At 45.8% G+C, this 26,425-nt stretch overlaps 1 protein-coding gene across 1 annotated transcript in view; it reads right to left on the bottom strand.

Annotated features, from left to right (window-relative positions):
* LOC309550555 (receptor-type tyrosine-protein phosphatase kappa-like) overlaps positions 1 to 26,425 on the bottom strand; it is a 408,935-nt gene that overhangs the window by 111,307 nt on the left and 271,203 nt on the right. Inside the window, exons 3-6 of the mRNA XM_082250907.1 lie at positions 19,997 to 20,173; positions 16,045 to 16,227; positions 13,075 to 13,257; positions 6,718 to 6,975 (exon numbers count right to left, since the gene is read on the bottom strand). Coding sequence (XP_082107033.1) covers positions 6,718 to 6,975; positions 13,075 to 13,257; positions 16,045 to 16,227; positions 19,997 to 20,173 — 801 coding nt within the window. The remainder of the gene's footprint in view (positions 1 to 6,717; positions 6,976 to 13,074; positions 13,258 to 16,044; positions 16,228 to 19,996; positions 20,174 to 26,425) is intronic.

The raw sequence follows: 26,425 nt of genomic DNA, 5'->3' as shown, positions 1-26,425 counted from the left end.
TCAATTTTATTGTCTTGGAGATCATACCCCGTGACCCCAGGGGCGGCGATTGGAATCAGCGTATCCTCCAGAGGGAATCCCTCTGGATTGAACGTCTGAATGCCAACGTCCGCCCAGGGCTCAACGAGGCGCACTCCTACAAATGCTTTCTGTAAAGGATCAATGGCGCTGTTGGTTCGTGCGTAACTAGCAGCGCTATTTATCCCCTTTATATAGTTGTCTTTCTCCCTTTGCTCTTTCTCTGGCCCTTTCTTTCTTTTTTCTTTCCCCCCTTCCCCCCCCCCCCCTCTTGTGTGTTTTTTTCCCCCCCCCTTTTTTCCCCCCCCCCCTCCCCTCTCAGTTCAACTGGTTCAAAGCTTCAGACATTACTGTTGGATACATCCAGCACTATTACCCAATATCATGTATTTTATTGCGATCATTATGAATGGTTATATGGATCGATCGCACCATACCCATGCGCCTATGACAGCACTGTCCAACACATGGTTGTATGGGCTCTCGATCCACTGTATGTGACATGTATCTAGCTAGGATTCATTGATACTATGCAAGTGCCCCGTTTCTCCCAGGTTAGATTAACGGCGCACTTGTCAGATATATTTTTGATTTTCACCACCTTTTTAGTTTTTGTCGGGGGCCCTCCTCCGCTTCTCTTCCCCCGGTCCCTATTTATGTTCATACTTTTCTTTATCTCCACTTTTTTGCTTTACCCCAGCATTCTCTCTTCATCTACTTTTTCTAGGAAGGCGCCGTGCGTGTGTGGGGGTGTGTACACCATCCCCGCTGACTGCTCGGAGCCGACGTACGGCCGGGTAACCACGCCCAGCGGCTGACTGCCTATGGGCGTTACCGCTGGCGTGGATAGGAGGAGGCGCTGTGGGTCAGCTGACCCACAAGAGCTTCCCTCCTCCCGTGTCATGACGCGGCCAGTTGTTTGCTGGGTCACCATGGTGACGCCTCTGGCCCGCGCATGCGCGGGAAACACCGGCCGGGGTTGATGATGTCACATGTCTGACTCATCACCCGGGACCACGGCCTTCAAATAGAGCGCGGTACTCGCTCTAAAAACATGGCGGTATCCCCATCCGGGGGGGTGCACATACGGTCGCTGCAGTATCAGGATCCTTTACTTCAACATACTATTGGTGAGACTTTATGATTTGGTGAATAACTACTCTCTTACATGGCGCTCTACTGTACTCATTACTCCTAATTTTTACAGGTCCTTTGGCATGTGAGCTTTCTGTCTCACTGGTCTGTGATTTGGGTCTATAGGCTGGGGCTTTTTCTCCCCACCTGGTCGCCACACATGATTTCTCTATGGGACCATACTCCCCATAGTAACAAGCCAATATTTTGCTCTATATGTATGTGAGTATTATTCATCAACTCCTTTATTTCTGCTTTATCACAGCTTGGTGTTTATGGCCACCCATCATAGTGGGGATGCCTAATTCTCATCTTAGGCACCTTAACCTCCATTTCTAGCTCATCGATGCATGCCATTATATTCTTTTGGAATCTTTCTTTCTTTACCTACCACCATTACTCTTATTAAGTAATATGTATAACATTAACTCTGGCATTAACTTGGGGTTCTTTTTCAAACTATATCCATCTAGTTGCACGGAGGTGAAGTGCTGGACAACTATCCCCATCCTAAATTTTCCCTTTAAAATGACTTATTTTCAAACATTGTATATCATACTTATTACACCATTTATTTTAGGCCACTCCAAGCTTTATATCTTATGATAGTTTGGACGTTTCTACCTGGCTCCTTTTTCTAACTGCAGCGTACCGATCCCCCTCGTTATTACCTTTCCCAGCCTTTATGGCAGGATTCATCAGAAAGTTCTTTCACCTGTAATATCTTTTTTCAGGTATGTACTTTGCTTAGTATATTGTTGCTGTTTTGCTCTTTTTTCCGGTTATACCCCAGTCTACTTCAATACCAAGCCCTGGTCCCTACGTCTGGCTCTATGTCTCTGGGCATGGCTAGCACTCCTAAGCGCTCAGGCTCCTTTCTTTTCTTTTCAACTCCCTTCTTTCTCTTCTCTCTCTCCTCATCCTTCTTACTTTCTCTGTTTCTCTCCTTTTCTCCTTTCCCCAGTTCACTTCCTTCTTCCCTTTTTTCCTTCTTTTCCACCCGGCTTTCTTATTCTCATTTTTTCCTACTCATTTTTCTCCTATTTCTCTGCTGTGACAAGGGTATGGCATGCAGCCTTAGAATGCAATTTTATGCCGACTGACTATTAGATCTACTCAGTCATGACTGTATAACAACTTGTCTTGTTTTGTGTTTGATTATAAATGTAAACGTTATGTCCTTACATAAGAATATTCATCGTTAATGCTTTGTCTCTATGCAGATGTTTGTCCTTACCATATGCTCCAGAAGAAGCTTAATAGGTTAAGCGAAACATGTAGAGCAGCTGGGATTCAACCTAACATCTGTGCCCACTACATACAGACGACCCTTTGGAGACGGTCATCTCTTCTCCAGGGCCGCCTCAGGAATATAGGTTTTCCTTGTATCACTTGTGAACACTGTACAATAATCAATATCTGATAAGGCTATGTGACTGGTACTCCTTTTTGTAGGCTCTGCCGCCATACTGCAATTATTAATGTATATGACATGTTGCTCTTTTTATATGTCCCCCCCTTTTTGTGGTTTATTATGTATGTGTTTTTGTAAAAAAAATTTTTCTAATAAAGAACATATCATTTTACATTGGTGCCTATAAAGTCCAATCTCTTTTTCCCCCACTCTCAATTCTGTTAACTAGGATGTGGCACTTTTTTACCTTTTCTTTGATGCGCCTAGACATCCTGCGACCTAGGAGCGCACATATCTAATTTTTCCAGAGTATGGAACCACCTGTATGGATCAGAGTGTGGGACCATTAGTGTGGAGCAGAGTATGGAACTATTAGCATGGAGCAAAGTATGGAACCATCAGTTTGGAGCAGAGTATGGAACCATCAGTATGGATCAGAGTATGGAACCATCAGTATGGATCAGAGTATGGAACCATCAGTATGGATCAGAGTATGGGACCATTAGTGTGGAGCAGAGTATGGAACTATTAGCATGGAGCAAAGTATGGAACCATCAGTTTGGAGCAGAGTATGGAACCATCAGTATGGAGCAGAATATGGAACCATCAGTATGGAGCAGAATATGGAACCATCAGTATGGAGCAGAGTATGGAACCATCAGTATGGAGCAGAATATGGAACCATCAGTATGGAGCAGAATATGGAACCATCAGTATGGAGCAGAGTATGGAACCATCAGTGTGGAGCAGAGTATGGAGCAGAGTATGGAACCATCAGTGTGGAGCAGAGTATGGAACCATCAGTATGGAGCAGAATATGGAACCATCAGTATGGAGCAGAATATGGAACCATCAGTATGGTGCAGAGTATGGAACCATCTGTGTGGAGCAGAGTATGGAACCATCAGTGTAGATCAGTTTATAGAGGAATCTCGTAGGCAGCCGTGCTTGCCTGTTCCTGTGACTGTGCCATGTATTGGAGGGGGAATGGAGTGATGTGGGAAGATACATATTGATTATATTCAATAAGACACTACAACTCTCCTATTGTTGGAAGTGAACCCTGTGTCATACATTAGAACTAGGCTTACATAATAAACATTTGCCTTGTTACATAGTTACATAGTTGCATAGTTAGTCAGGTTGAAAAAAGATACAAGTCCATCTGGCTCAACCAATAATATGAAACTTAGATTGAACTGACCATTAGGAGATCTTCTACAATTATGTGTGGAAAGGACAGTGGATGGTACTCTGTCCTTTACCCTTTTGCAGAACGCAGTAGCACCTTTAAAACCAAAGTAGTGTACAGCAGGCCGTGCTTGTGGCAGCCATGTGGTATTTTAACTTTCTGCAATCAGGGGGAAGTCATAGACATTAGCCAAATGTATGTGTGCCACCCTACAAGGTAGGTGCTAGGTTAAGTGTAGAAGGCCTTGTTTGCTTATCAGCAGGGCCATGATTTTCAGCTAGGTTGACATGGTTCCCAGGTGTGGCTGTTGAGGCTGGGGAGTCTCCCCACTGTGCTCAATGAGGGCTGTCATTGGGCAGTGGAGGAAACCCAGCCAATGGCACACCCAGGCTTGTATCTACCCCAGAAAGGCAGATTCTGCCGCACAGCATTCTGGGAGTGGGTATAAGTTTGAGGGGAGCACATGACACGGCGTCTTTGGCGGGAAGCAGAGTCCCAGGAGGGAAGGTACAGCTGACTCTCCTCCTGTCAAGAGGAATCGGGTGTCCCAGGTGGCTTGCCAGAGGGGACAGAGGGCTGAGCTGAGCTGCAGAGAGGATCCGGTGTGCTGAGGACCAGCGTAGCTGAGGGGGGTCGAGTTTCAGGAAAGCATTCCCAGTCGTGAGTACCGCAAACTGCCCCTGGGGGTCTGCCTAGTGAGAGGGGACCACTCTGGAGAAGGTCAGAGGAATCCAGGAGCTAGCTAGCTGGTGCAGGAGCAGAGTAAAGGGGGTGCCAGTGGTTGGGCCCTGAAGTATTTAGTGTTGAGAGTTGCAGCAGCAGTAGCAGTGTTAAAAAGGCTACCTCAGTCAGGGAGGACTGGAGGGAGCAGTGTCAAGGACTTTTTAGCTAACCAGAGTGTAAGAAGTCAAGTTTCAATACAGTGCAGCAAGTCAGTGATTTCAAGCGCCAGCAAGCGTTGGTCGGCATCCAGCCTGTGTCAAGTCAGCGCTGAAAGGTATTTTTCTCAACTTGTCCCAATTTGTACCTAGGTGAGCCAGTGGAGTATCCCACACATTCCCTTCTCCCATCCCCATATAAAATAAACAAAACAAACCAAAGATGCCGGACTGTTCTTTGACTCAGATCTCACACTTGGGTAATCAGCCTAAATGTGCTGTTGGTGTTACCGGTGACTAGTGATGGACGAACATCGGCCGGAGCGGTTCGCGAATGTCAGCCACAAATATTCTCAAATGTCCGCGAACCGCAAGTTTGCGGCGGGCCCCATTGACTTTAATGGGAGGCAAACTTTAAAAACCTTTAGGTCATATTTGCAGCCACAAAAGAAGTACTAGCTGTGCACAAATAGTCCCAGCACATGGACAATGTCATAACAGAAGTATTGCAATTGGAAAAGTTGCCCTAAAATTATTTATTTTTTTTACAGCAAAAAACATTTTTTTTTTTTTCCTAAATCAGCCAGAACTGACAGCAGCCGGTAAATACATGTCTAATACATATAGGGTCCATTCACACATCTGTAAAATGGGACCGCATCCATTCCACAATTTGGCGGAACGTTTACAGACCCATTGATTTTCAATTCCAGTCTGAAAAATTAGGCATTCACAGGATAAAGAAGTAAGTGTCGGCCATTCCAGGCCCCAAAAATTATTGACGCTCCCTGCTGATACCACTGCTTGTGGAAGAGATTTCCACATCCTTACCACTCTGACAGTAAAGAACCCCTTGCGTAGTTTAAGGTAAACCGTTTTTCTTCTACACGGTAACTCGCTTCTTCATAGAAGGTTAATAGATTAGTCTGGCAAGAACGATTTTTCATGAATCCATGCTGATTACTACTAATAATACAGTTTTCATTACTAAAGTCTTGTATGTGGTCCCTTAACATCCCCTCCAAAATCTTGCAGACTATTGATGTTAGGCTGACCGGCCTATAGTTACCCGGGATATATCTCGGCCTCTTTTTTAAATATTGGTAGCATGTTGGTTTTTTCCTATCAGCTGGCACCATTCCCTTCTGTAGACTATCCATAAAGATCAAAAACAATGGTCTGGCTATCACCTGGCTGAGTTCTTTAAGGACCCTCGGGTGCAAGCCATCCGATCCCGGAGATTTACTTATGTTAAATTTTTCAAGTTTAGTTCTAAGTCTGCCTTCTGTTAATCAACCATGAGGGTGCTTCCCTATCTAGAACCCATTCATGCACCAGTGCCCTCGTCACTTCCAGCACCAGTGCGGTAGAGTGCCTTGTGTCAACTGGAATATACATCCTTTTAAATGTTTAAATACAATGACAGCACTTTTATTGAACATTGCCTGTGGATCATTGCTTCCATTCTCCAGCACAAGCTTTTATTAGCTACTGAGCACTGTTAACATCCTTCTATAACCCATCCCTGTCATTTCATCCAATGGGGATTATCTATAAAGAGTCTGTAATTCCCCACAGACACCAATCAGAGACAGGCTGTCATTTTCCAGGAGAATCTGATTGGTGGATGTGAGGACATGACAACATTTCTTATACCAACCTTCTATAGTTAGTATGAACAGTACAATAGAGACCTGAATGTGATTGTTGGTTGATAGGAAGCACAAAGCAGTTATTACAGGAAACCCGTCATTAGATAAATATGGGGGCTGCCATTCCTGACCTCTCCTTCTGAAATACCAGTCACCTGGCTGTCAACTTGGCTTCAGTGGACTCGGAACAAGCATGTAACCAGGATCAGAATACTTTAACTGCATGCTTGCTCCTGGTCTGAAGTTTCAGAAAAAAAAAAATCCTCAGACAGCCAGGAAATTAGCATTTTCAGAAGGGAATGGCAGCCTCTGTATTTCCTCCAGTATCGGTTTCCTGTAAGACAAATGATAAATGACGGGCTGAGTATTCTGTGCAGTGTTTTCTGATATCAGAACAGACAATACTTGTAGGGCAGACCGATCTCTTACCTGGCTCTGTCCAGATATCTCCGCTCTCCAGATTGTATTCTTTTAGGTTTGTGGTAATCTTGGTGTGTATTCTATACATAGAGGATGACTGTAGATCGGTAAAGGTCACACTTTTATCATATAAAGTTCTACATGATCCATTATTATACAGCCCAGGACAGCATTGCACACTAAATCCCCAGGTATCAGGACATTGAGGAGTGCAGGAGATCCAGAAGCTGATACTGGTTGAGTTGACTCTCCAATCCGTTGTAACGTCTGAAAAAGACAAGATGGAGACATTAACTACTTTACCACCAGAGGATTTTCCTGCTTTATGTCCAGGCCACTTTTTGCAACTTGGCACTGCGCGAATTTAACTGACAATTGCGCGGTCATGCAAAGCCGTACCCAAACAAAATTTACATCCTTTTTTTCCCACAAACAGAGTTTTTCTTTTGGTGGTATTTTATCACCTCTGCACTTTTCATTTTTTGCGATATTAATAAAAAAAGAGCGAAAATTTTGCAAAAAAATTGACATTTTCTACTTTGACAGTTAAAAAATATCCAATATATTCAATTTTTGTCATATATTTAGTCCAAAATGTATTTAGCCACATGTCTTTGACAAAAAAATCCTCAATGAGCGTATTTTTAACCGCTTTAAGACCGGAAGATTTTACCCCATTCCTGACCAGGCCATATTTTGCGATTTGGCACTGCGTTAATTTAACGGACAATTGCGTGGTCGTGCGACGCTGTACCCAAATTAAATTTATGTCCTTTTTTTCCCCCCACAAACAGAGCTTTCTTTTGATGGTATTTGATCACCTGTGCAATTTTTACTTTTTGCGCTATAAACAAAAAAAAAGCGACAATTTTGAAAAAATAACAATATTTTTCAAATTTTTTTCATATGAAATTCCCCCCCCCCCCCCCCAAAAAATGTAAAATCAAAATTTTTTAACATTTTAGCCCAATTTGTTTTCTGCTACATATTTTTGGTAAAAAAAATCGCAATAAGCGTATTTTGATTGGTTTGCGCAAGAGTTATCGCAGCTACTAACTACGGCAAAGATTTATGTCATTTTTATTGGTTTTTTTTTAACTAGTAATGGCCGCGATCTGCGATTTTTTTTTGAGGGACTGCGACATTGCGGCGGACAGATCGGAACCATAACTGACATTTTTGACACTTTTGGGGGTACCAATGACACTACTACAGTAATCAGTGCTAAAAATATGCACTGTTACTGTAATAATGACACTGGCAGGGAAGGGGTTAACTTTATTGGTGATCAAGGGGTTAAATGTATGCCTCATGCTTACTGACGTGTGTGGGGGGAGGGGGTTGTGTGACACAGACACAGATCGCAGGTTCAGCTATGCTGAATCCTGTAATCTGTCCCTGGCTGTCACATAGGAGATCCGCCCGCTTTGTTTACACAAGCGGCGGATTTCCTCACTCGATCCCCGACGATCGGGGAAGAGCAGCGGTGATCACCGCCTCTCCTCCCCTGGCCCGACTCCCGCTGTGTCTGAATACAGCGGGAGCGAGCCTCCGGCGGCGTGCGTGCGCCGCCGAGAAGAGGAGGAGTCCAGCGACGTAGGTCTAAATTGCTGGACGATAACGTGCCACTTTGCCACAGTACCAGCTCAGTGAGCGGTCGGCACGTGGTTAAACTCTAAGAGTTGATTTACAATAGAGAGAAGATATCCGTGTGACAGAACCATCTGACTTTGTATTATATTGTTGCTGCCTCCTTTCGTCTGTTTGTTCGGCTGTTCCACGGCCCGTACAGCCCCCCTTTGTTCCCCTATGTTTTAGCCGCTATGCTCCAAATTCACGGATCCTCCTGACTTTGTTCATTAGACGAACGATGAAGCGCTCGGCAGTTTTATATTATATTGTATTGGGTATGGGGAAACCCAGATAGCCATGCCATGGAACCTGTTCGTGAGATTAAAGACTTTGGCTCCATGGCGATTTGACTGTGTTTGTGGCATCTGAGCGATGTTTGGATATGTTGAGCGCTCAGATCCAGGCTATCGAGGGATGGGTTGAATGTGGGGGTTCTGTTCAGTAGACTGGGAGTTATGCATTTTTGTGTCTTTTTGTGTTTCTTTAACCATGTGGATAATGGAGTCTTGCCTCTATCCTGAAGCTAAACCTTCTTCCTGTAAACTGTAAGGCACAGGAAGTGCACTCCTAATATGGTCATTCCAGGAAGTTCTGAGGAGACGGATTGTCTGAGGGGGCTCTCCATTCACCTATTGTCAGGTGTGCTAATGACCTCACCTGTTGTCTGCTAAGGGATGTATTGACACTCAGAGTAATGTGTATTGAGGGCTCGTTAGGGAACCATTGTTCTGTGTCTGACTATTGTGTACATTGATTGCCCCCTGGGGTTTCTGTCTCCTTGCACCTGGCAGCCCTTCTGGCCAAGCTATCTGACCAATCACTGCTGACTCATTTTCGAGCCCTCATTTGCATAGCTGGAGAGGACCTTATGGGGGACTGCAGGTACTGTGAAATTGACCAATGGGAAAGCGGTTGTTGGGGGAAGGATGTTCCAAATTCTGTATAAAAGTGTGCTGTGTTCTTCCAATAAATGTTGTTCCTGTTTTACCCTCAACTCTGAGCTTTGTCTCGTTATTGGGGGAATCTGCTGCAGGGATTGCTATGGTCTTCCATACTCCCTTAAAGAATCACTGAGCTCTTGTAAGAGCTTGTGTAAGAGCTTGTTCTGCTGCACTCTCTGGTGAAAGAGAGGTTCACCCACAGGAACCTGGAGCCTTGTCGTTGGTCCAGGGTGGGTAGGAGATGCCAAGACCCTAACCAAGCTGCGGCAGTTCGTGGAGTCTGAAGTGCTTACGGTGTCTGGTGGAGTGCTTGGAGCCCTCGGGAAGCACTAGGAGCATCTGTCAATGGAGGTACCTGCTCAGGGGTGCCCTGTTCCGTAACAATCCGCTCTCCATCATATTCAGCAGTATTTGCATTTTGCAGCCTATTCATAAAACGGACCCTGTGGGAGTTCTCCCAGGTTACACAGCGGAGAGCTCTGAGATTGGAGGAGAGACTTTCAAAGTAGCATAACTGGACTCTCCTCCCAGTTCCATTCATTTTGAGGTCTCCTGAAGCCAGTGGGGCTCAATGCACATCTGTGCTCTATAAGTTATAAGTTGTATGGCTGTAAAATTACCATAGTTCTGCTTTTTAAATGGACCTTACTGTCAGTGCCTTATTAAGGATATGTCTGTGTATGGACAATGTGTAGTCAGTGCTGGGAAGTGAGGACACACAGGGAGATCACCCACTGCCCACATCCAATGGAACTCTTTTTAAGACTTTGTGTAGATGGGTAAATGCTTTCATTTACATTCCATATATTTGACCTGCAATTGACCTCCATTGGACCTTCAAGCGGCTTTTGCATTCCCAGTCTTGTATGGAGGAGAAGCTTGTTCTGACATGAACATATAGCACCCCCTAGTGTGTGCTACTTATAGTGAGAGTAGGAAAAGCATAGCCTGCTCTGGGTTAGGCCTGAGTCATAAAATCTGGGTCAGGGTTACTAGAGGCCAGGGCTGGATGACTCATCCTGGCAGCTCTCTGGTGCCTTACCCTTCTAGAGCATTGGAGAATGTTCTGGGACTAGTGGGTGGAGGCTAGGAAGGGCTGCCATTAATATTTATGAGCCCTCAGCCAATCCCCAGGATTGGGCCGGGCAGGGAACTGAAAAACCGCAAAATAGGCATGCCAGCAAGGGAGTCAGATGGAAGATGGAAAAGCAGTGCTGAGGAGAGGCTGTCGGTGGTCCTTGAGGGCCCCCCTTACCGGGGAGGGGCAGTTTACCTCGAGCTGGAGCTCAGGAGGCTGGCCTGGAAGGATCCCAAGTTTGTGCAGGAGGAAGGAATAAGATCTTTGAAAAAACAGGGAGGAAGTTGTCTTTTGTTCTGTATTTTGGATGTTTCCAAGTTGGGCATTCTATAATTCCCTACCCCATCCAAATTATCATCCCCTATTAAAACAAAAAAACAAGCCAGGGACTGTTTTCTGTGTTGGAGTGAATAAAGGAATTGCTAAGTGACTGGCTGTGCAGCAGGGGGGAACCTTAACTTCAGCAACTCCAGTGGGGGTAATGCTACAAACACATGCCCACTGACACAGAGCTTAAGTCTAGCTTCATACTTTTATGTTGCAGTAGCGCACCTTTTATCTTTCCTCTAGAAAAGATTGTTGTTGTTAAAAGTGGGATTGTTGAAGGGAAAATACATTTTATAGAAAAGATCTTTATGGAAATCTGGTGATCACGTCTTATAATGATGGCCGGCCTAACAGTAAGTGAGGAGCAAATTTAGAAAGGGTGGCAGGAGCAGCATGCTGGACAATTGTGTATTTACTGAGCTGTGTACAGACTTCCATTTAGTCTGTGAAGTATGAGGTTTCATCATTTTCACCATTCAAACTATTCCATGACTGTCTGTAACTTTCATGTTCTTGTACCAGGACTCCACCCTAACCACATCTTTTTATAGTGGACATAGAGGTAAGTAGGTCCCTGTGCAGGATGATTGTTTGAGCTGTGTTCAAGCCCAGGTCTACTGATTTATTCTAAAGGCCTTTGTTATTTGCTCTCAGGGTGCTCCATGCCAGTATTTGTCCTCCAGATCCAAAAGCACACTGGAGATCCATACTGAGCAACCCATATGCCACCTATATGGAAGTTTATATGTTTTAGATATAAGACTGCCACTAGTTAAAGTTCCCTTTGAGTATGCAGGGCATATAAAGGGGTAACCGAATTGCCCCTCCCAGCAGCTCCTCCTTTGCTTGTGTAGCACACTCTACTATGTGTGCTAGATGTAAATCGATTTGCTGTTAGTGTAGGCAAAATTAGTTTAGCTCAGGGCTAAGCCTGAGTTGTGAATCTGGGTCAGGGTTCAGTGGCTCATCTGGCAGCTCTCCCTGGTACTTCTCCCTGGTCTGCAAGTTTGTAGAAACTTCTAGAGCTGGAGGGTGGGAGTAAGGAGAGGCTGCCATGAATATATATGAGGACCTCAGCCAATCCCAGTAAAAGGGCTGGCAGGGGGCAGGCCACCTCATAAATAGGCATAAGTCATGCCAGCAAGGGGCGTTGAATGGAAGATGGAGATTGAGTGCTGAGGAGGCTATCAGTGGCCCTAGAGGGTGCCCCCCTAGTCTGGATGGGGGGGTGACTTTGGACCAGGGCTCGGGTGCTGGAAGGATCCTGCTAAAATTCACAGAGGAAGCCCTTCCTGGAGACTTGTGAGCAAGGAGAGAGGACAGCAGGAGCAGGTCAGCATGTCTGGGAGATCTCCTGAGAGACAGCCAGGTGGGCTGGTGAGTGCCAGTCTGGAGGACTGTGTGGAGAAGTTTGCCTGGAGGGCTAGTGAAAGTGGCAGCTGCAGCCAGGTGGGTTGGCAGTGCCTGAAGAGGTGGTGCTGGGATCAATAGCCACAGGGGTATTGCAAGCTGGACACTGAACTTTTTGCTACACAACTAAGGAGCCTCAGGTTCCTGCCTGTAATGGGCTATTGCTTCATCTGACTGAGTGACTGTCAGATATTTACAGTGTTCCAGCTGGGTTCTGCCGGAAAGTGTGTGCTGGAGGAAGAAGTGGAGTTGTATAAAGGGAACACCCGAATTTGCAGGGTGTTTGTCCAGACAAACACTCTGCAATGCACTGTGCATTCTGCGCCCTCTGATTGGGCGGAGCTTTGTAAGCTGGTTGTTAAGGAGCAGGGCCTGGAAGCCAGCCACTGCGTCCTTAACAATCGATGAGTCATCAGCTGACAATGGGTTTGACAGCTAAACAATAAAAAAAAAGTGCTAGTTAAAAAATAAAGAAAAAAACAATGTGGGGTCCCCCTCCCCAGTCTATATCAGGACCCTTTGGGTTTGGTATGGATTTGGAGGGAAACCCCACGCCAAAATTTAATTTAAAAAAATGCAGTGGTGTCCCCTCCAAAATCCATACCAGAAGCTTATCCGGGCATGCAGCCTGTCAGGACAGGAAAGAATGCAAAAAGGGCCCTGGCAGCGAAAAGGTTAATAATAAGATAGAGGCCCTCCTATACATGAATGTGTATGGGGTACATAGTACCCCTACTCATTCCCAAAAAAAAATAACCTAGAAATAAAGATTTTTGATAAGCCCTTTATTAAAAAAAATAAAAGTCCCCCAAAATTTCAAAAAGTTCCACTTGCACTCGATATGAAATTAAAGACAAAACTAAGTTTAACCTCATGCACTAAGTTAAGTAAAAATTAACTTTGAAAGTGACACCGCTTTGCTCCTTTAGTAAATAAACCTCTATGTACAGTATATGATGGACATTGTGTTGTACTCACTTATACAGGTAACAGTGGGAGGAGTCCACTCTTGGGGGGTGCGGGGGTTGTCACATCTCATTATGTCAGATGATGGATAATATCCAGGTATACACCATACTGTCACCTCTTCTCCGATATTATAATGCTCCTTATCTATAGAGAGACTGAGCACTTTGTCTATGGTGGGCTTTTTACATTGAGCTGTGGAATAAGAAGATAAAAGCAGATCATTATACATTATATACAGTGTGAGGAGTAAAGTGATTGTGTGTGATGGGATGGATCAGTAGATGAGACCTTTTAGTGGTATTTGGACCATGGTCGATGTACTACCCTAGCCTGTCTATATACTACCCTTGCCAGTCCATATACTACCCTACCCTGTCTATATACTACCCTAGCCTGTCTATATTCTGTAGTACCCTAGCCTGTCCATATACTACCCTAGCCTGTCTATATACTACCCTAGCCTGTTCATATACTACTCTAGCATGTCCATATGCTACCCTAGCCTGTCTATACACTACCCCTGCCTGTCTATACACTACCCTAGCCTATCTATGTACTGTACTACCCTAGCCTATCCATATACGACCCTAGCCTGTCCATATACTACCCTAGCCTGTCCATATACTACCCTTGCCTGTCTATATACTACCCTAGCCTGTCTATATACTACCCTAGCCTGTCTATTTACTACCCTAGCCTATCCATATACTGCTCTAGCCTGTCCATATACTACCCTAGCCTATACATATACTGCCCTAGCCTGTCCATATACTACCCTAGCCTGTCTATATACTACCCTAGCCTGTCCATATACTACCCTAGCCTGTCTATATACTACCCTAGCCTGTTCATATACTACCCTAGCCTGTCTATATACTACCTTTGCCTGTCTAAATACTACCCTAGCCTGTCTATATACTACATTTGCCTGTCTATATACTACCCTAGCCTGTCTATACTTCCCTAGCCTGTTCATATACTACCCTAGCCTGTCTATATACTACCTTTGCCTGTCTAAATACTACCCTAGTCTGTCTATATACTACCCTAGCCTGTCTATATATTACCCTTGCCTGTCTATATACTACCCTAGCCTGTCCATATACTACCCTAGCCTGTCTATATACTAGGAATCTGCCATGATGGATTGACTCTTTGTGACTTGTTACCCGACTAATTCAGGCACAGACTGATTGGAGGTCTGGTACCTGGTTAGTCTACCTTTGGGGGAGAAGATATGTATGTGATGGTACACACCATCACTGGGAGTGAAATACAGACACTTAATGGACACTGAGAATATGGTGCATTGCTTCAAATGGGTTCTGTGTTTACACTTATGATAATGTGTATTGAACTTCAATGTCAGAGACAGGATCTCCCTATTGTCTGTGGATTGAGGTGTGATATGTATTTTGTTAAGACTTTTGTCAAGACTTCCACAGATTGATCACAGGGTTCATACACATTTTCACCAATAAAATTCCATGACTTTTCCATGACTTCACGTAAATATTCAAGACCTAATGTTTCATGAAATGTCTATGTATACATGTTAAATAAGAAGAAAATCCATGTCACACCCAGCATATTTTTACTAAAATAAATGACAATCTTTGTAGTGTACAGTACCTCTGCAGTTAGGGTTTTGTTTCTGGATACAGCGTGACTCAAAATGGTCCCTTGTTTTACAGTGGATGAGATGGAAGCATTGCTGCCGCAGCTGGGAGCCGGTGTCACTTCAGGCGCACGGGTGAAAAAGCCAGCGATCGGATTGGAAGCTGTCAAGCATGCAGCTGCAGACTGGTGCTTTGCACCTTTAGCGTGGCTAGACAGCGCTGCCTCTCCCATGTTCAAAATGTCAAAAGTTTTACGACACACAGTGTACATTTAGCGGACATGATACAGGAGAAGGTCAGAGGATGCGGACATGATACAGGACAAGGTCAGAGGCTGCGGACATGATACAGGAGGTGTTCAGAGGCTGCGGACATGATACAGGAGGTGGTCAGAGGCTGCGGACATGATACAAGAGAAGGTCAGAGACTGCAGACATGATACAGGAGGTGGTCAGAGGCTGCGGACATGATACAGGAGGTGGTCAGAGGCTGCGGACATGATACAGGAGGTGGTCAGAGGCTGCGGACATGATACAAGAGAAGGTCAGAGACTGCAGACATGATACAGGAGGTGGTCATAGGCTGCAAACATGATACAGGAGGTGGTCAGAGGCTGCAGACATGATACAGTAGAAGGTCAGAGGATGCGGACATGATACAGGAGGTGGTCAGAGGCTACGGACATGATACAGGACAAGGTCAGAGGCTGCGAACATGATACAGGAGCTGGTCAGAGGCTGCGGACATGATACAGGAGGTGGTCAGAGGCTGCAGACATGATACAGGAGGTGGTCAGAGGCTGCGGACATGATACAGGAGCTGGTCAGAGGCTGCGGACATGATACAGGAGGTGGTCAGAGGCTGCAGACATGATACAGGAGGTGGTCAGAGGCAGGACCCTTTGGGTTTGGTATGGATTGGGAGGGAAACCCCACGCCAAAATTTAATTTAAAAAAATGCAGTGGTGTCCCCTCCAAAATCCATACCAGAAGCTTATCCGGGCATGCAGCCTGTCAGGACAGGAAAGAATGCAAAAAGGGCCCTGGCAGCGAAAAGGTTAATAATAAGATAGAGGCCCTCCTATACATGAATGTGTATGGGGTACATAGTACCCCTACTCATTCCCAAAAAAAAATAACCTAGAAATAAAGATTTTTGATAAGCCCTTTATTAAAAAAAATAAAAGTCCCCCAAAATTTCAAAAAGTTCCACTTGCACTCGATATGAAATTAAAGACAAAACTAAGTTTAACCTCATGCACTAAGTTAAGTAAAAATTAACTTTGAAAGTGACACCGCTTTGCTCCTTTAGTAAATAAACCTCTATGTACAGTATATGATGGACATTGTGTTGTACTCACTTATACAGGTAACAGTGGGAGGAGTCCACTCTTGGGGGGTGCGGGGGTTGTCACATCTCATTATGTCAGATGATGGATAATATCCAGGTATACACCATACTGTCACCTCTTCTCCGATATTATAATGCTCCTTATCTATAGAGAGACTGAGCACTTTGTCTATGGTGGGCTTTTTACATTGAGCTGTGGAATAAGAAGATAAAAGCAGATCATTATACATTATATACAGTGTGAGGAGTAAAGTGATTGTGTGTGATGGGATGGATCAGTAGATGAGACCTTTTAGTGGTATTTGGACCATGGTCGATGTACTACCCTAGCCTGTCTATATACTACCCTTGCCAGTCCATATACTACCCTACCCTGTCTATATACTACCCTAGCCTGTCTATATTCTGTAGTACCCTAGCCTGTCCATATACTACCCTAGCCTGTCTATATACTACCCTAGCCTGTTCATATACTACTCTAGCATGTCCATATGCTACCCTAGCCTGTCTATACACTACCCCTGCCTGTCTATACACTACCCTAGCCTATCTATGTACTGTACTACCCTAGCCTATCCATATACGACCCTAGCCTGTCCATATACTACCCTAGCCTGTCCATATACTACCCTTGCCTGTCTATATACTACCCTAGCCTGTCTATTTACTACCCTAGCCTATCCATATACTGCTCTAGCCTGTCCATATACTACCCTAGCCTATACATATACTGCCCTAGCCTGTCCATATACTACCCTAGCCTGTCTATATACTACCCTAGCCTGTCCATATACTACCCTAGCCTGTCTATATACTACCCTAGCCTGTTCATATACTACCCTAGCCTGTCTATATACTACCTTTGCCTGTCTAAATACTACCCTAGCCTGTCTATATACTACATTTGCCTGTCTATATACTACCCTAGCCTGTCTATACTTCCCTAGCCTGTTCATATACTACCCTAGCCTGTCTATATACTACCTTTGCCTGTCTAAATACTACCCTAGTCTGTCTATATACTACCCTAGCCTGTCTATATATTACCCTTGCCTGTCTATATACTACCCTAGCCTGTCCATATACTACCCTAGCCTGTCTATATACTAGGAATCTGCCATGATGGATTGACTCTTTGTGACTTGTTACCCGACTAATTCAGGCACAGACTGATTGGAGGTCTGGTACCTGGTTAGTCTACCTTTGGGGGAGAAGATATGTATGTGATGGTACACACCATCACTGGGAGTGAAATACAGACACTTAATGGACACTGAGAATATGGTGCATTGCTTCAAATGGGTTCTGTGTTTACACTTATGATAATGTGTATTGAACTTCAATGTCAGAGACAGGATCTCCCTATTGTCTGTGGATTGAGGTGTGATATGTATTTTGTTAAGACTTTTGTCAAGACTTCCACAGATTGATCACAGGGTTCATACACATTTTCACCAATAAAATTCCATGACTTTTCCATGACTTCACGTAAATATTCAAGACCTAATGTTTCATGAAATGTCTATGTATACATGTTAAATAAGAAGAAAATCCATGTCACACCCAGCATATTTTTACTAAAATAAATGACAATCTTTGTAGTGTACAGTACCTCTGCAGTTAGGGTTTTGTTTCTGGATACAGCGTGACTCAAAATGGTCCCTTGTTGTACAGTGGATGAGATGGAAGCACTGCTGCCGCAGCTGGGAGCCGGTGTCACTTCAGGCGCACGGGTGAAAAAGCCAGCGATCGGATTGGAAGCTGTCAAGCATGCAGCTGCAGACTGGTGCTTTGCACCTTTAGCGTGGCTAGACAGCGCTGCCTCTCCCATGTTCAAAATGTCAAAAGTTTTACGACACACAGTGTACATTTAGCGGACATGATACAGGAGAAGGTCAGAGGATGCGGACATGATACAGGACAAGGTCAGAGGCTGCGGACATGATACAGGAGGTGTTCAGAGGCTGCGGACATGATACAGGAGGTGGTCAAAGGCTGCGGACATGATACAAGAGAAGGTCAGAGACTGCAGACATGATACAGGAGGTGGTCAGAGGCTGCGGACATGATACAGGAGGTGGTCAGAGGCTGCGGACATGATACAGGAGGTGGTCAGAGGCTGCGGACATGATACAAGAGAAGGTCAGAGACTGCAGACATGATACAGGAGGTGGTCATAGGCTGCAAACATGATACAGGAGGTGGTCAGAGGCTGCAGACATGATACAGTAGAAGGTCAGAGGATGCGGACATGATACAGGAGGTGGTCAGAGGCTACGGACATGATACAGGACAAGGTCAGAGGTTGCGAACATGATACAGGAGCTGGTCAGAGGCTGCGGACATGATACAGGAGGTGGTCAGAGGCTGCAGACATGATACAGGAGGTGGTCAGAGGCTGCGGACATGATACAGGAGCTGGTCAGAGGCTGCGGACATGATACAGGAGGTGGTCAGAGGCTGCAGACATGATACAGGAGGTGGTCAGAGGCTGCAGACATGATACAGGAGGTGGTCAGAGGCTGCGGACATGATACAGGAGGTGGTCAGAGGCTGCGGACATGATACAGGAGGTGGTCAGTGGCTGCGGACATGATATAGGAGGTGGTCAGAGGCTGCGGACATGATACAGGAGATGGTCAGAAACTGCAGACATGATACAGGAGGTGGTCAGAGGCTGCGGACATGATACAGGAGGTGGTCAGAGGCTGCAGACATGATACAGGAGGTGGTCAGAGGCTGCGGACATGATACAGGAGGTGGGCAGAGGCTGCGGACATGATACAGGAGGTGGTCAGAGGCTGCGGACATGATACAGGAGGTGGTCAGAGGCTACGGACATGATACAGGAGGTGGTCAGAGCCGAGTTAAGCAGGTTGGTCCAGGTGGAGATGCGGTTGGACGAGAGCTATTGAGCCCTCTGCTGGTATGTAACTCAAGTGTGCCCATGGACAGCGGATGACAGCCCAATGGAAGGCTTTGCTACGGCGGCCTGGGGCTGTTATTAGAGAGGCTGTCTGAGGACCCCGACCTTGGGAGGGATTTGGAGTGGCGTTTGGAGGAAATCTTGGAATACAGAGAACAGATGCTGAATGTCTTGGAAGTGTTCTGGGCACTGGAAGATTTGGAATTTCTAGCCAATCAGGAATGGGAGCTGGAGATCACCTACAGACGGCTGCTAGACTCTGCTCAGCGCCGGGCCTGGGCTCCCCTTGCCTGGGAATATCCAGAAGTACCAGCTGACAGTCCATAAATCCTGACTGAAGAATCGATAATGTTGCACAGTAATAGTTTGCTTTGCTCACCTGCACCCACGGTTATGGAATGCGGAGGTCTTATGGCGGATGCAGCAAGTGCTGACTCACCTTGACGAACCTGTTTCTGCATGGGACGAGCTTGGATGGAGGAATGCGTCTTTCCAGTCACTGCATAAAGGTATGGGAGAAGAGGAAGCCATCTTCATTCCCCAACCACGGATCACAGATTTACTGTAATTGACTTTCCATCGGAAGATGATATGGATGATAAATCACCTGCCAATGTGTTGGCACTGGGCCCGAGAGCCACCAGCCCATGCCCTGGACTTTCAGCACTTCCAAAGGCTGAGGATTTAATAGACATTTCTGCTGAGGGGGAATATCCCAGTGAGTCTGCAGCAGAAGAGCGTGCATTCAGGCATAGCACTGCTGACCTCTGCCTGCAAAAATTGGTGACCCAGGAAGATGTGTGCAAGGCCACTGACTTTTCAGTTTACTTTCCTGCAGAACAGCTGGCATCAGGGCCTAACATCACTGAGCGCTGCCCAACACCAACACCAACAGCAGCTTCAGCCTCCCTGAGAGAAGAGGCAGCTGACCTAAGTTAAGTAAAAATTAACTTTGAAAGTGACACCGCTTTGCTCCTTTAGTAAATAAACCTCTATGTACAGTATATGATGGACATTGTGTTGTAATCGCCTATACAGGTAACAGTGGGAGGAGTCCACTCTTGGGGGGTGTGGGGGTTGTCACATCTCATTATGTCAGATGATGGATAATATCCAGGTATACACCATACTGTCACCTCTTCTCCGATATTATAATACTCCTTATCTATAGAGAGACTGAGCACATTGTCTATGGTGGGCTTTGTACATTGAGCTGTGGAATAAGAAGATAAAAGCAGATCATTATACATTATATACAGTGTGAGGGGTAAAGTGATTGTGTGTGATGGGATGAATCAGTAGATGAGACCTTTTAGTGGTATTTGGACCATGGTCGATGTACTACCCTAGCCTGTCTATATACTACCCTTGCCAGTCCATATACTACCCTAGCCTGTCTATATGCTGTACTACCCTAGCTTGTCCATTTACTACCCTACCTTGTCTATATACTACCCTAGCCTGTCCCTATACTACCCTAGCCTGTCTATATACTGTACTACCCTAGCCTGTCTATATACTACCCTCCCCTGTCTATATACTACCCTAGCCTGTCCATATATTACCCTAGCCTGTCTATATTCTGTACTACCCTAGCCTGTCCATATACTACCCTAGCCTGCCTATTTACTACCCTAGCCTGTCTATGTACTGTACTACCATAGCCTATCCATATACTACCCTAGCCTGTCCATATACTACCCTAGCCTGTCCATATACTATCCTTGCCTGTCCATATACTACCCTTGCCTGTCTATATACTACCCTAGCCTGTCTATATACTACCCTAGCCTGTCCATATACTACCCTAGCCTGTCTACATACTACCCTAGCCTGTTCATATACTACCCTAGCCTGTCCATATACTAACTTTGCCTGTCTAAATACTACCCTAGCCTGTCTATATACTACCCTTGCCTGTCTGTATACTACCCTAGCCTGTCTATTTACTACCCTAGCCTGTCTATTTACTACCCTAGCCTGTCTATGTACTGTACTACCCTAGCCTATCCATATACTACCCTAGCCTGTCCATATACTACCCTTGCCTGTCTCTATACTACCCTAGCCTGTCTATATACTACCCTAGCCTGTTCATATACTACCCTAGCCTGTCCATATACTACCATTGCCTGTCTATATACTACCCTAGCTTGTCTGTATACTACCCTAGCCTGTTCATATACTACCCTAGCCTGTCCATATACTACCTTTGCCTGTCTAAATACTACCCTAGCCTGTCCATATACTACCCTTGCCTGTCTATATACTACCCTAGCCTGTCTATATAATACTCTAGCCTGTCCATATACCTGCGGACCACGGCTGGCAGAAGGAATGGAGCCCGTACCGCCACTATTTGTCTTCAGGCCGGGTCCAGTGGCGCAAGTATGGACCTGCGGACCACAGCTGAAGAAATAGGTGGAGAGGCGCCGCAAAAATCTCCATCCCCACCACCTCTACCATATACATGGGCAGGGCAAAGGAGTGGAGTCAGAAGCGGAACCAGGGGGCGGCAAAATTAGGTTTTGCCTAGGGTGTCAAAAATCCTTGCACCAGCCCTGTAGGTGCTAGTGTGGGTGTATATAGTTTTTGGTTTCTTTGCTTAACAGGGAGATAGCCAAGTAGGAGCTGTCTGCTTAACAGGGAGCTGTGATTGTTAGATAGGACCTGCCCAGTGTGCTCTGATGTTGCTCATCCTGGTTTGATGTTTCACACTGATCCAATAGTGATACTGTATAGTGTATTGGGCAGCGGGAGGAAACCATGCAGATGAGAGCAGGGGATATCTGTACAGCCCTGGCCAATAGGTGACTGTACTTATATCTGGGGGTACATGGGGCTCCTGGTCTTTGGCTGAAGAGCGCGATTTAGGTGGGGAGGGGCTGCTGCCTCTCCCCAGCAAAGGCTGCCATGCGTCCTCAGGTGATCGACAACTGAAACAATGCAGATGAAAGCAGGGGATATCTGTACAGCCCTGGCCAATAGGCATGGGAGGTGCCCGTTGCATGCTGGGTGACTGTAATTATATCTGGGGGCACATGGGGCTCCTGGTCATTGGCTGGAGAGTGGGATCTAGGTGGGGAGGGGTTGCTGCCTCTCCCCAGCAAAAGCTGCCATGCGGCCTCAGGTGGTCGACCTGGGGGCCAGAAACAGAGATGCTGAAACCCAGGGATTCTTTTGAGAACTGACCGAGGGAGGATGTCCATTGATCTTATCTGGTATCACGGTGGAAGGTGACCTGCAGACAAGGGCCTTGTGAGTACAGACTTTCCACGGGGATCCCAGAGACTGTTGCTGTTAAAATTGCCCTCTCGTGGTGCTAGAAAGTCAGCAGGTTGGGTGTAAGCTCAAAGGGAACACTGAATAGTGTCCTGAAGATACAGAGTTCACTGAGCCTGCTGCTAACACAAGCAAAGGACTTCTTCTTCTCATACAAGTGCTGTATGGCTCAGCAGAAGATCTTTTATTCAGTTCCACTAAGTGAGGCCAAGTGAGAGTTGTCCTCACCTGTACATAGTTGAAGTTGGAGTATCCCACTAATCTCTTCTCCTATCCAGGTTCTCCAAAAAATCCACCAAAAACAAATCCCCTAGACTGGTCATTGGAAACAAGGAGCAAAAGAGTGTGTATGCACCTGGCGAACCTGTGTGGCACCTGTGTGAAAATGTCAGGTATCTGGCAACAGGATAATCAGAGGGAGACCCAAGATAAATCTATACTCATCGATTCCTATGGGGACAGTGCTACATGTGCATAAAACCTGTTTGCATGAAATGTAGCCTAAATTGATGTGGGCATCCAAGGAGATCTACTGAAATGATATGTGAAAAGCACAGCGGGAAGTGATTGTAATCTGTATGTTACATGTATTCTCTTATTTCATGCTAGTTTTATAAATAATGGTTGTTATATCAATAGCTCTCATATTCTATGAGCTGTAGATCTAAACATTATTTCAGGGGCTACCTGAGATCTCAAGCTTTTTGCCAAGGTAAAAAGGTTGAGAAACCCTGGTCTGGAAAAAGGATGACTTATAGCACATGGGGTCAGAACAAGGGTCTCACTTGGTTTTATACTGACCAAACACCAGACCACTGCTACTTGCATTACTTGGTGTAGTTGGTACATTGGACAGGGTAAGGCTCCAAAACAGGTGTTTCCTTTTTTTTTAATAATTATGGTTGATGGAAAAATGTAAATGTAAACATTAGGCTATCAGGGTGCACACAAGGCCATGGTCTTAGTGGAGGATTCTTGTATTTATTCAGCTTTACATTCTCATGGTGTCACCTGGGATGGGAGTCACTTTGGTTGGGGGGCCCACGGAACACAGCCTACCTTAGAGAGGTTGGGAAATCCCTCTCTCTGCTCCCTAGGCCCCTCTTATATGTAAGTCATCCTGTGTCTATTAGGGACACAGGGTGACCAAGAAGCCCAGTTTGGCCTGCACTAATCAGACTTCCACAGATTGATCGGCTATGAGAGCTTCATGCGCCCTGCCGGGACAAACTTACAAACTATGTGGAAGCTGCCATGATGGATTGACTCTCTGTGACTTGTTACCCGACTAACTCAGGCACAGACCGATTGGAGGTCTGGTACCTGGTTAGTCTACCTTTGGGGAAGAAGATATGTATGTGATGGTAGACACCATCACTGGGAGTGAAAGACAGACACTTAATGGACACTGAGAATATGGTGGATTGCTTCAAATGGGTTCTTTGTTTACACTTAGGATAATGTGTATTGAACTTCAATGTCAGAGACAGGATCTCCCTATTGTCTGTGGATTGAGGTGTGATGTGTATTCTGTTAAGCCTGTCTGCCCCATTGTTAATTGTTAATGAACTCACATATTGTTTCTGTCAAGATGGCTAAATAATTAGTTCAGGTTAATTTTATTTCTGTATACAATTTCATCTGCATATGATAATGTAATCAGGCAACCCCTGACCTGTGTGTGGTAATCTGATCAGGAGGGGGATGTCCATGCTGTATATAAACTGTGTGACTGTTCAATAAAGAGAAGGTTCCAAAACTTATACAAGCTAAGTTGTCGGCTAGCTTGGTATGGGGCTGGAAAATCTGATATCTATATTCAAGACTGAAGGAAGCTGTATACTGATGGAAGACCACAAACACAGTGTGAGTCGCGGTTCCGTTACATTGGTGGCAAACGGTGGGATGCTTCCTGCAGTCCCGGGACATCCAAACCTCCACCGGGATCCAAGGTCCGGATAGCAGAAGAGGAGAGGTACAGATATCAGTCGCCATGGAGAAGGAATTCGGAAGGAGGTTGCGAGAGATGCGGATACAGCACAGGGGACCAGTGTCAGAGAAGGTCCTGCTAGGATGGTATGATGTAATCCGCTGGGAACTCTGGAAGGAAGCTCTAGCCCTTAAGCAGCGACACAAGGAAAAAATCCTCCCCTCCTTTCAGGAAAGTTACTGGTCGCAGTACGAAGTGCGAATGGTGTTTTTGGGGAGACAACCACACAAGGAATGGAAAGCCGAGTTAAGCAGGTTGGTCCAGGCAAAGATGCGGCTGGACGAGAGCTATAGAGCCCTCCGCTGGTATGTAACCCAAGTGTGCCCATGGACAGTGGATGACAGCCCAATGGAAGGCTTTTGCTACGGCGGCCTGGGGCTGTTATTAGAGAGGCTTTCTGAGGACCCCGACTTTGAGAGCGATTTGGAGTGGCGTTTGGAGGAAATCTTGGAATACAGAGAACAGATGCTGAATGTCTTAGAAATGCACTGGGCACTGGAAGATTTGGAATTTCTAGCCAATCAGAAATGGGAGCTGGAGATTACCTAAAGACGGTTGCTAGACTCTGCTCAGCGCCAGGCCTGGGCTCCCCTTGCCTGGGAATATCCAGAAGTACCAGCTGACAGTCCATAAATCCTGACTGAAGAATCGACAATGTTGCACAGTAATAGTTTGCTTTGTTCACCTGCACCCACCGTCTTGGATGCGGAGGTCTTATGGTGGATTCAGCAAGTGCTGACTCACCTTGACTAACCTGTTTCTGCATGGGACAAGCTTGGATGGAGGAATGCCACTGTCCAGTCACTGCATAAAGGTATGGGAGAAGAGGAAGCCATCTTTATTCCCCAACCATGGATCACAGATTAAATTGACTTTCCATCGGAAGATGATATGGATGATAAATCACCTGCCAAAGTGTTGGCACTGGGCCCGAGAGCCACCAGCCCATGCCTTGGACTTTCAGCAATTCCAGAGGCTGGGGATTTAATAGACTTTTCTGCTGAGGAGGAATATCCCAATGAGTCTACAGCAGAAGAGCGGGCATCCAGGCATAGCGCTGCTGACCTCTGCCCGCAACAATTGGTGACCCAAGAAGATTTGTGCAAGGCCACTGACTTTTCAGTTTACTTTCCTGCAGAAAAGCTGGCATCAGGGCCTAACATCACTGAGCGCTGCCCAACACCAACAGCAGCTTCAGCCTCCCTGAGAGAAGAGGCAGCTGACCTTTCTCCTACACCACTGACAGGGACCTGGGATTTTCCTGCCAGCAGCATCTCTGGAGTTACAAGAAACTTCTCCAGCTGAAGCGCTGACAACTGGACAGAGGGTCCAAGATCTCTGCCCCTCACCTGCGGCAGTTCCAGAGGCCCAGGGTGAGAAGGTGGCGATCACTCCCCAGCAGCAGATCAGGATCCAGGGGGAGAAGAGAGAGGAGGTTGTCGCCCCCCCTTCCAAACAGTCAGTCAGAGGAAATGGTCACTCCCCAACGGCAGCTACACAGTTCAGAGAAGAAGGTGGTCATCCTTCCTCCCCAGCGAGAGATTCACACTCTGGGAGCGGAGGAAGAAGGTCTCCCTCCCCCCACAGTTGGCCGGAGTGAATTATGTGGAGTCCTCAGCAGAAGTGCTGGCAACAGGGCAGAGTGCTACCAACCTCTGCCCAGCACCCGCAACAGCTACAGAGTTCCAGGAATCTGGAGCAAACGGCCCCTCCCCCCAGCGACAAGCTGGATGAGCTTGGTGAACCGGGGTCGCCTCTCTACATATATAAGGGGGGTATTATCTCCATGTATAAATACATAAAGGGGATATAATCACCATGCATAAATACATAAGGGGGGATATGATCACCATGTATAAATACATAAGGGGGATATGATCACCATGTATAAATACATAATGGGGGATATGATCACCATGTATAAATACATAAGGGGGATATGATCACCATGTATAAATACATAAGGGGGGATATGATCTCCATGTATAAATACATAAGGGGGATATGATCACCATGTATAAATACATAAGGGGGATATGATCTCCATGTATAAATACATAAGGGGGGATATGATCTCCATGTATAAATACATAAGGGGGATATGATCTCCATGTATAAATACATAAGGGGGATATGATCACCATGTATAAATACTTAGGGGGGATATGCTCTCCATGTATAAATAGATAAGAG

Source organism: Pelophylax lessonae (genome assembly GCF_965119305.1).
Source record: "Pelophylax lessonae genome assembly, chromosome: 1".
In the NCBI taxonomy this organism is placed as follows: Eukaryota; Metazoa; Chordata; class Amphibia; order Anura; family Ranidae; genus Pelophylax; species Pelophylax lessonae.
The sequence above is the reverse complement of the archived record's forward strand: the minus strand, read 5'-3'. Positions and strand labels throughout refer to the sequence as shown.